The sequence below is a fragment of the Callionymus lyra genome, chromosome 2, assembly GCF_982586985.1.
Source record: "Callionymus lyra chromosome 2, fCalLyr1.hap1.1, whole genome shotgun sequence".
In the NCBI taxonomy this organism is placed as follows: domain Eukaryota; kingdom Metazoa; phylum Chordata; class Actinopteri; order Syngnathiformes; family Callionymidae; genus Callionymus; species Callionymus lyra.
Window position 1 is genome coordinate 45124884 of NC_141819.1, and position 11568 is coordinate 45136451.

An 11568-nucleotide genomic window follows, 5' to 3' on the forward strand; every position below is an offset into this window, starting at 1 on the left:
AGAATTCAGACGTTAAAAGACATTCAGTCTGTCTTTATAAGAAAACATGTTCCTTATTGAGGTCTTAGGAGGAGCGGCTCCAAATCTGGAATTGTAAATATTAAAAACATGACCCATGTATGTTCTTGTAATCCATCTCAAACTAAAACCAATGTGTAAGCACGGTGACGTAAGCAGAAGACGAGTGCATCAGCATTCAATGCAGCATTCATTTAAGGCCTCATCCACAAAATGGCAGTGTCTTTTCACTCAGCATTGATGAAAGTTTATGTGCTACTGCTCGTCAGTGTATCAAGGACTGCCCATTGCCCAAGATCTATAAAATGTCTTGAATCCAAGAGATCGAGGATGATTCTGGTGCATTGCTTAATAAACGACTGATCAGTTAATTGAGACTGCTGATCTCTTCAATAAAGACACCTGCTCATCCCGTCAAGCCTGTGGTCAATCTTTCCTCCGGCCCTAATTCCTGCCACGACACTGTCCCTTTGTCGTCCCGGCGAGGCCAGACAAGGGTGGAATTAGGCAAACAGTCATATCCCATTGTTTTGTCGCACGTCACTCAGGTGTGCGTCAGAGGTGTGTGTGGTTTTCAACATTACCAGCCTTGATATGAATGCAGGTAAATGTGATCCGTCGTGGACTTGTCTGCAAGCAGGAATAGCGCTCAGTAGTGATGGGCACGGCAGTTCTTTTGAGTGTACTGAATCACTAGAATCAGTTCATTAAAATGATTCGTTCAAAAGATTTGTTCAGTTCGTTCATTCACCAAATCAATAACTCTGTGCTTATGGAGCCCTGACTGCAATTTATTCTACTTCCTGAACGCAGCCAAACAATCCGTTACTAGTTTTAATGATTCAGACCCGAGGTTCACATTCACTGCACTTCAGGGACAATGCAAAAAAAAAAAAAAAAGACGCCCGGTGCGTTCACGGACAAGGACGAGTGACATTCGCGAGGAATTAGCAAATAGAGAAGATCTTGAGGTGTGTTCACAGCCGAACTTGAATCCTCGTTCACTGACCGAATCCCTGATGCGAGGATCACCGGAAGAGAATCCTTTTCACTGAACAAATCTTTTGAGAATCCCCGGATGAGACACTTTTTCACTCACTGACCGAATCTTTAGAGAATCCCCGGATGAGACCTCGTTCACTCACTGACCGACTCTTTTGAGAATCCCCGGATGAGACCTCGTTCACTCACTGACCGACTCTTTTGAGAATCCCCGGATGAGACCTCGTTCACTCACTGACCGACTCTTTTGAGAATCCCCGGATGAGACCTCGTTCAGTCACTGAACGAATCTTTGAGAATCCCCGGATGAGAATCACCGGAATAGAATCACCGGATGAGAATCCTCGTTCAGTCAAAATAAAACAAAAATAATAATAATAATAAAATGTAAAATAAACTTAAATGCAATCAACAATAAATTAAAAAGGCCTCGTTTAAGTAAAAAAAAATATTAAAATAAGAAATCCTTTAAAACTAAATGTTCTGTAGCGGAGTCCCTCTCTCCCTCCTCAGTCCCTCCCCCCGTACCCACGAGTAGCTGCGTCGTTCGCTGACGCCGAGGATTCAGCGAGTCATAGAATCATAGAATCATAGAATCATCATCATCATATCATGATAATCATCATCATAGAATCCTCCCACCGGCACGATCGCGGCTGAGTGACTTCAACTGAACTGAGAAAGTGATTCGGTTCAGTACGTTCACTCAAAAGATTCGTTCTTTCGAACAAATCGTTCGCAAACGACACAACACTAGCGCTCAGTGTCTCCAGTGCTTTTACACCTATTCCCTCTATACAATGTGTACGCGGACACGCCCTGAAACACCCACTGTTGGAACAACCTGGGTTATAGCTCTCTATTTTAACCTGTCATAGCATCTGCGAAGTGTTAGAATGATCCTTTCTGATCTGCGTGGGTGATTCCCTGATACTTATAGGCAGGTACATGTGATCCGTCTTTGACTTGTTTGCAAGGAATATAGCTCAGTAGCTCTATTGTTTATTCCAGCTTCTCACTCTGCATACATGGACACGTCCTTGACACTCACGGTTTGTGGAGCAGCGATGTCGTTTTTTCATTTTAGCCTGCTGGTTCTCATGACCAGCTACGAAGTGTTTAAGTGTCAGATATATCCTCGCTGAGGCGTTAATAAACCGTGACCAGGCAGATGTAATTATGAGCGAACAGTCACCCCATCAGCTTTCACTGGTGGTTTGCCACTCTTCTAAACATAACCCCCTGCTAAGCGTTTTTTGCTTGGACCATTGAGAGTAATAGCCTGGGTGCCATCATATTTTTTCCGGGGGCTTCGCTACCCTAAAAAGATAGTCTGGGATCGCTTTACTTTACCCACTATTGTGTTGGGCTTAGAAATCTGCTGCGAGGGCGAGAACGTCTTTCCCGGTAAGAAAAGCTTTCAGTGCCTCATGTTACTCCAGTTTCAGCTCTGAAACTCCGTCTAAGTTAGCAAGAACAGACGAAATCGCCAGCAATAACAGTTCACCTCAGTGGCTGTGTCTGCTTGAGAGGCAGCAGGCTTCGTGATGTCACGGTGGTTGTCAATTCTCAACAGAGATCTCGTGCTGACTCCTGGTCCTCAACCGTGGTTTTACCAAAACGACCTGCCAACGGCCAGCGTAACCCATAGCAACAGCCTGTAGAGGGCAGAGTTCCATGATGTAGAAACGGTTTTACGAGTGGAGTGGAGCCCTCTACACAAGTGGCCCAGCAACTCGCCTCCCTGACTGTCTAATACTGGCAATTTTATTGGAGGTGAGGCGTTTTATAGGGGCGGTCCACTGTCCCCTGATGGGTGGCGAGTGAATTAACTTTTCTCAGAAAGTAGAAAGAGCAACACACAGCGACAGCCTGTAGAACCATGGTTATATAGATAACCATATACTGTATACATAATCGGGTTTACATTTGACCTAACATTTGTTTATTTTCAGTTTCTTTTACGGGTGGAGACCTTCAATTTTTACAATAGATTAGAAAATGTGGGAAAAAAGTGGATGGTTGTGCAAATCATTTATTTAATCATGTATATATGACTGAACTGACTGATATAATGAATTCTAAAAGGACTGGCAGGATAAGTTAAAAATATACAAGGCATCTCTTCGGAAAGCCAGAGCCAGCTACTACTCATCACTTATAGAAGCAAATAAGAATAACCCCAAGTTCTTATTCAATACTGTAGCCAGGCTGACACGGAGCCATCAGTCCATTGAGCAGTCCATCCCTTCTCATCTTAGTAGCAATGACTTTATGAACTTTTTTAATGAAAAAATTGTAACTATTAGAGGAAAGATTCAAGACCTCCTAGATTCTTCTAATACAACCAGTGCAGCCTCACCGGTCACAGACACTATGACTGATACATACTTTGACTCCTTTCTACCAGTGAGTCCTCGACAGCTGTCCCAGGTTGTTTCCTCCTCAAAGTCCACAACATGTCTTCTCGATCCTATTCCCACATGGCTACTTAAAGAACTGTTCCCCTTACTTAGCACTTTCATACTTGACATTATTAACTTGTCAATAACATCCGGCTATGTGCCTCAGATTTTTAAAGTTGCAGTAATTAAACCTCTGCTTAAAAAACCCACTCTCGATCCAGAGGTCCTCACTAACTATAGGCCTATCTCTAATCTAGTATTCATTTCAAAACTTCTGGAGAAAGTGGTAACGAGTCAGCTCTGTGATTATCTCCAGGACAATGATCAATTTGAGGTGTTTCAGTCTGGTTTTAGGGAACACCACAGCACAGAGACCACCCTGGTAAAAGTAAGTAACGACCTACTGATGGCCTCTGATCAGGGCCATGTTTCAGTTCTTGTTCTTCTAGATCTCAGTGCTGCATTTGACACTGTCGACCACCAAATCCTTCTACAGAGGCTAGAAAACCATTTAGGCATTCGTGGAACTGCTCTTAACTGGTTTAAATCTTACCTGTCGGATAGAACGCACTATGTACATGTCAACCACCTCTCATCGACACACACTAAGGTCAGCTATGGTGTCCCACAAGGTTCTGTTCTTGGTCCAATACTATTCACAATCTATATGCTCCCACTAGGGGACTTGATTAGAAGACACTCTATAAACTTTCACTGTTATGCTGATGACACCCAACTTTACTTGTCCATGAAGCCAGATGAAAGAAATCAGCTAACACAATTACAGTCCTGTATCACAGATATCAAGTCATGGATGACCAAAAACTTCCTCCTACTGAACTCGGAAAAGACTGAGGTTTTACTAGTTGGTCCGCAACATCTCAGACAATCATTAACTAATGATCTAGCTTTACAAAATGGACTTGCTCCTGCTACTAGCACCACTGTAAAGAATCTGGGTGTATGCTTTGACGAGGACTTATCATTTAACTCACACATAAAACAAATCTCACGGACTGCTTACTTCCACCTTCGTAACATTTCAAAAATGAGGCACTTCCTTCCTTTAGATGCTGCTGAGAAGCTCATCCATGCTTTTGTTACCTCCAGGCTGGACTATTGTAACTCTCTTCTGTCAGGCTGTTCTAAAAAGTCTCTCAGAACGCTTCAGCTCATTCAGAACTCTGCAGCTCGTGTCCTGACTAAGACTAAGAGGCGCGAACACATTTCCCCTGTACTGTCTTCCCTACATTGGCTTCCTGTAGAATTTAGAATACAATTTAAAATCCTTCTCCTAACCTATAAAGCCTTACATGGTCTAGCACCAACATACATTAAAGATTTAATCCAAACTTACCAACCCTCTAGGACCTTACGATCCTTAAACTCTGATCTATTAGTTATACCACAAATCTCTAAATGTAGATTCGGAGCCAGGGCCTTCAGTTTTTAAGCCCCTCTGCTGTGGAACAAACTACCGGCTTCAGTCCGGAGGGCAGACACCCTCTCTATGTTTAAAAATAATCTTAAAACCTTACTTTTCGATAAAGCCTATAATTAACTTGACTGTTTATCTCTAGCTGTCATAACTAACAAAACTGTTTATCTTAGCTGCTATAGGCTGAGAATGCTGGAGGAGTTTTAGTTTTAGACACCGAGCTCTGTATATCCTTCTTTTCTCGCCGGGCACATTCTGGCTTGGCCGATTCGGGTGTGAGGGGCCCGGCGGGTGGGGCCTGTGGGTGCCTTGGGCCTGGTGGTGGTGACCGCTGGTGCCGCGATGGCCCCGTGTGCCGGCGGGGGGGTGGCCCGCTTCCGGGGGGTCTTTCGTGGTGTGTGGGGGCTGGTGCTGGCGGGGGTGGCGGGTGAACCGTTAGGGGTGGGGCTGGGGCTGGCTGGGTGTTCTGGATGGCCTTCCGGCCCCGATGGCTTCGCCTGGTCTGTGGTGGGGGGCCTGTCTTGGGGTGGGTGTCTGCTGCAGCGGTGGCTGTGGTCCTCTACCCGCCCTGTGTGGCATGTGCTGTGGTCGGGGAGTTTGTCGCCCTTGGTCCTGGGGGTTCGTGGCCGGGTTGGTCGGTCTTTCGGGGGCCTCCCGGGTGGGGGGGCCACACTGGGCGGGGCCACGTTGGGGGGACGGCGGAGGCATTGGGCGGACTCATGTTACTATAGAGACCATGTACTGCCCATGCAAGTGATGCTGTCCCCCTGGGTGCTGCATGGTGGGTGGGGGCGGGGGCTGGGGGTGTGATGGGCGGGGCCTCTGCACCTTAGAGACCGTGGACCGCCCATGAAATACTGCTGGCCCCCCAAACTTCCCTCATGACATGGGGGAGGTGGGCTGTGGCTGTTGGGGACTATTGGGATCTACAGTTCAAAGATTGGGGGGCCGTTCCCGGACGGCTGCAGCCCCATTACCCCCGCCCTGCCCGCACAACCGTGGCCCCCCTGTGACCCGGGGGACCTGAGCCGGTGCCTGGCCATTGCTCCCCCGGTCTCATGCGGTGGCACTTGACCCGGCTACTGGCCGTGTCCGCAGGGTATTGGGGGGGGCTCCGCCGCCGCTGCTGTGGTGGATCCCTATCTCCTTGACTCGGTCCCCTGCTATGGACTTGGTGGCAGCCTGACGGTCTGGGGGTCTTCCGTGGCCCGGCCTGGCCCCGGGGCCCTATCCCCTGACTGGTTCTTCTGGCTGTCCCTCTCCCTCCGTGCCTGCGCCTCTCTGCTTCCTAGGTCGTCCTCGCCTGAGCTTGCCCTCTCACACCCCCGGTGGTGGTCCGCCTTCTCGCTGGTGTTTGGGGTCGGCTCTGGTGGTTATATCGCCTGCCGGGTCCTGGTCTCCTGCGGGTTCCTGCCGCGGCTTGGGCCCCTGTGTCTGGATCCTGCTGTGCTAGGTATGTGCCCTCTGGCCTGGCTATTTCACCCTCCCCCCCCCCCCCCCCCCCTCTCCCCTCTATATATCTTCACCCGTCACCAGAGTCTGTATACCTGTGTATTGTATACATTTGTCCCAAACCCACACCTTTTTATTTCTCCCCCGGAGCCCCAGGGATCCACCTCCAGAGCTGCTGCTGATCCAGGGATCCATCTCCAGAGCTGCTGCTGATCCAGGGATCCACCTCCAGAGCTGCTGCTGATCCAGGATCTTCACCACGTCATCAGATCCCGAGTTCTCTCCAGCACCCCCATGGACCCTCCTACACTCTCCTCTTTTCTCTCACTATATCCTCCCTCACTCCTCTCCTTATCCATCTGTCTACCCCCCCATCCTTCCTCCCAGCCGGTCAAAGCGGCAGGCCGTCAACAATGAGTCTGGTTCCGCTCGAGGTTTCTGCCTTCTAAAAGGAAGTTTTTCCTCGCCATTGCTCACTGTACAGCTCACTGTACAGTGTTTTGTTTCTTGCTCTTTGTTGAATTGCTGGGATCTATTTTTCCTTAATCAACTGTAGTCTTATTTCAACTGTATAGTGTCTTGAGATAACTTTGTTATGATAAGACACTTTAAATAAAATTGAATTGAATTGAATTGAACTTTTTCATTTGTCAGAATCCGATTAAGACAAAGCTCACACAAAGAAGAAACATCTAATGATCAGATTTTATACGAAACACAATTATATCACTCTCGCCTTTAAAAAAATGTATTTATAAAATAAAATGATTGTAACAACGTCATTATTGAGAACAGGGACCTTCTGTGTCTTTAATAATAAACATGTTTGTGTTTGGCGCCGCAGTCCCAGGAATAGTTGGATTGTAGCGTTACCTACCTCACCTAAAAACATGTACATGAACTAGGTCACGGCTCCCAGAGAAGAAACAAAATTATAAATCTCTCAACAGGATCATTCTCCCTGCAGGCTAAACATCCAGGTATTCTGCTTTAGGGTATTATGGAAAACAAAGAGCCGCGACACACATAAATGGCATCTCAACCCAAACCAGCCTCATCACTGGCTGACTTTTGGAAATCAAACTTCAGAAGTAAGTTGCATTTTTAATATTTGGTTAAAAAGCGCTTATTAATAGATTTATATTTGTTTATTTGACTTGTAAAGAGTTATTAAGAGAGCTGAGTTGTCTCTTATCAACTCATACAGGTTTCTAGTGTATTCTTATACATTTCTTTTTAAATAAATCTAAACTAAATGCTGCTTCTGATGATTTGACTTCCGATTTACATATACAATTGTGATTTTATATTTGTAGGGGTTCCTGAAGACATGGAGTGGACACATGTGCTCCTTCTTGGTGGGTCAGTTTAAGTATCATCATATTCAGTAGAGGCAGAGCATCTAACATCGGTTGTGTTATTAATCATTTTCAAACCAGCAACATAGTTGTAGGTAAGTTGTTGTTATCGTAATAAAGAATTGAACTTGTTTGGAGAAAAGCATTTAAGACATATGCATACCTCCTCCAATGATTTCATTTAAGTAGTAACTGTTGCAGATGGTAGTTGTAGCAAAAGTGGTGGTAGTTGTAGCACAATATGTTGTAGTTGTAGCAGAAGTGATGGTAGTTGCTGAAGAGTGAGTAGTTGTTGCAGAAGTGATGGAAGTTGTAACAGGAATGATGGTAGTTAAAGCAGAAGTGATAGTAGTTGTAGAAGAGAGAGCAGTTGTAGCAATACTGATGGTAGTTCTAGCAGAAGGGATGGTAGTTGAAGCGGGAGTGGTGGTAGTTGAAGCAGAAGGGATGGTAGTTGTAGCAGGAGTGGTGGTAGTTGAAGCAGAAGTCATGGTAGTTTTAGTTTTCATACCACTAGCAGTAATTGTAAATACAGTAACATCAGCAGTTTTATTCGTGGCTGTAACAGGAGTAATAACAAAATGATCGGAAGCAGTCAGGATAAGACCAATGGCCACATTTAATCTCACTTCTTCCTAAAATTGCAGGTTGCTCCTTTATTACCAGTACCAAGTGTTGGTCCTATCACTCCTCCAACCACACTATGAGCTGGGACAAGGCCCGGCAGTGGTGCAAGTATTACTACAACGATATAGTCATCATCAGAAACCTCCAAGAAAACAACTATGTAGCCTCTCATCTGCCAGACAGACAGAGCAGTCCTTATTACTGGATCGGAATAGTGAGAAGAAACACAAACCAAACCTGGACCTGGGTTGGAAACAATAGCACGTGGATCGATCAGAACTTGTGGGCAGCAAATGAACCAAATAACTGGAGTACTGATGTGTGCGTGGAAATTTACGTCAGTGATAACAAAAACAGAGGGAAATGGAATGATGAACAGTGTGGAATGGCTAAATATGCTGCTTGTTATGAAGGTGGGTGATTATTGTAATGCTCACAGTTTTGATGGTGTTACAACAATGACGGGAACATGCCTCACCTACAATAGCCCAGTGCAAGACAAACTCCTGTGCTCAGGGTAAATGCCTGGAGGTCCCTGGTACCATCAACTGCCTGTGTGATGATGGCTTTGAGGGCGAAAGATGCCAAACAGGTTGGATTTGTTTGATTATTATAATTTAAATTACTATTTTATGCATACAAGTGTGTCAAGGAATGATGATACAATTCTCATGGCCCCAGGTGTGAAGTGAAAACATCAGCTTTAGAAGCTAATGATTGCTTTCCATCTAAGAGGAACCTTTGCAATAGTTTAAAGATTACGATCTAAACACCTGAAATCTGTAACTTAAATAATAAATCTTGAATATCAAATTGAAGATATTAATATGACGTGAAAATGTCAAACGTTTTGAAATAAATGTATCTCGCATAATGTGTAAAATGTGAAAAAAAAAAACGTTCTAAACAAAGTGGAAAATACAGCAGCTGCAATTGATGAAAATGAAAATGTTTGCTTTCTATTTTAAGTGTAATCAAACTATAAAATATTAAAATAATGGCACATATTCACTCCATTTTTCAGTGAGACAAAGTTTTTGCTATTAAATGACACTAACATCCTGGTCAGTTTCAGAGGAGATTACATAAATGTCAGGATGTTTACTCTTTGCACTTCAACAAATCATTCAAGAGGCTTAAAAAGCCATCCTTGCCATAAACCTAGACATCTGTTTCCTTTGCTTCCCTTTGTCACTGGAAGATCATTACACATAAATAACTATGATTTTGCACTAAATATCTGGAACAATGGATGTTGCGTAACTAAAATGGCAATGGCATCTCCTTTTTATTTGACCACCAGAGGTAAAGTGCCAACCTTTGACACCCTCAGATGGATCTGTTATCTGCGACAGGAAGAACAACAGCATCAACTCGACGTGTCGATTTCAGTGCCACGCAGGCTTCCTGATTCTGGGAGTGCCGGAGGTCACCTGTGGAATCAATGGGACATGGAGTGGACCCAGGCCTCTTTGTGCTAGTAAGGTCATACAGTTGCATGAAAACATCCCACTTCTGGTTGTTTATCCCCTTAGGCTACAAGCACGCTCTCATTGCTCTGTTGGTGTTGGGAGGTGTCAGTGTCTGCTGCTGCATCAGCTGCTGCTGGAAAAAACACAGGAAAAGTCAGTAATTCATACAACTGTCAGCAAATATTAAGTGAAAGTTACTTAATCTTGTTTTCACCACTTTCCTTTAGGAAGGACTCTGGCTTATGTAAGGTACGTTTAATGAGATCATATTACCATGACAGAAAAACTATCACAAACCAACATTTTTGCTCTCACAAACAAATGTTTTCGCTGCAGAAAAATTGATGGATCGACACAAGCGCCCAGTGACGAGTGAAAGACAACTACTGCAACAATAACCTGTCTTATAAACTTTTGAGACAACCTTAAGAAATTACATTTGTGGAAGTGTTTTAGAGTGACTTTGACCTCTGCTCCTTTGTTTGTCTGTTGTTCTAAATAGTAATTTAAGTAATTTAAGCTTTTTATGAAAATCATAAGGCATTAGTACTACATACTTCAATACACGACTTACATTAGCTAAATCAATCATTTGAATCATAGTGACTGACCAATTCTGATCAGAATTTGGTGTTGAATTCAAACATGATAAAATTAGAGCTTGAGTTGTAAAATCTCACATGTGGTCCAAAAGACACACAATTTCTTTAATGTTTTTTGTGAATTCTTTGTTACTTTTTTCATTGATAGAATAATTTCATTTTTTAAATGTATTTTAGGTAGATATATATGTCAGAGAAGTGAGTAGTAGACATTGAAATCAAGCATTGAACAATTTTTTTGTGTGAAGTGTTAGAATAAAGTCAGTATTTTACAGCTTGTGTTCTCTCTTTGTGTGCGTGTGTATATTTGCATTCTTCCCATTTCATTTTAATTTCTGGACAGCTTTAAGAAAATGTGTGACCCCGTAACTATTCATCCACAACTATCCAGGGGTTTTAAAAAACTGTTGGTCTACTGCCGATCTTGTCTTTATTAACAAAAACACAATCACCGAAGATAAATTCACAAAACAAAACACAAAATCAATAACAAAAAACCCAATTGGTGAATTATTATTAACAAATTAAGAGATCGGTGCGGAGCCCTCTAACCTCAGCAGTTGCCTTTCCCCGAGTTTTCAGTAGGAGGAAGTACGGTGGGGAGTTGATTGAGCTTTTTCAGAGACAATAATAATAATAATCTCTATTTATATAGCGCCTTTCTAGACCAGGGTCACAAAGCGCTTTGACCGCCATCACACATTCACACATGGGAGTAGGCTGCACACATGCTTTGAATCTGCCATCAGGAGCAATCAGGGTAAAGTGTCTTGCTCAGGGACACAACGACACAAGCTTGTCTGGAGCTGGGATTGAACCTGCAACCTTTTGGGCTGCAGGCAACCACTCTACCAGAGTAGAGATATCTGAGCTATGACGCCCCTACAAGACAAGGTGGGGCCTCGAGGATAAACCAATAGCGAAGCAGTTAGAGGGTAAAGCACCAATCATAGAACCTGAGATTCTACGCCATTTGTCCCTCCGCCCTCTAACCGCTTCGCTATTGGTTTATCATCAAGGCCCCGCCTCGTCCCTGAGAAAGCTTAATGAACTCGCCACCCAGCTGGGTGCAGTCCACTTCCTATAAAGGCGGGAAATACCCGCCGCATTTCCTCCTTTACAACTCAGCAGAAAGCTCCTGATAGTGGCATATAATGATGGCGAATGAATATTGAAGTGAACAAATGTGTGTGC

General features: G+C 44.1%; 1 protein-coding gene across 6 annotated transcripts; it reads left to right on the top strand.

Moving 5' to 3' along the window:
• Positions 1-7357: 7357 nt before the first annotated feature.
• sell (selectin L) lies at positions 7358-10641 on the top strand. 6 transcript variants are annotated; one of them, XM_087783150.1, is made up of 8 exons: positions 7358-7406; positions 7632-7673; positions 8321-8713; positions 8788-8892; positions 9604-9780; positions 9836-9925; positions 10000-10021; positions 10109-10641. In XM_087783150.1, the coding sequence occupies exons 2-8, from the start codon at positions 7646-7648 to the stop codon at positions 10146-10148; spliced, it is 855 nt and encodes a 284-aa protein (XP_087639276.1). In that variant the 5' UTR covers positions 7358-7406; positions 7632-7645; the 3' UTR covers positions 10149-10641. The 6 variants fall into 6 exon arrangements, with proteins under 6 accessions (XP_087639276.1, XP_087639278.1, XP_087639272.1 ...); XM_087783152.1 differs by having other exon boundaries at positions 10000-10016; XM_087783146.1 differs by having other exon boundaries at positions 9604-9925.
• The last annotated feature ends 927 nt before the right edge of the window (positions 10642-11568 follow it).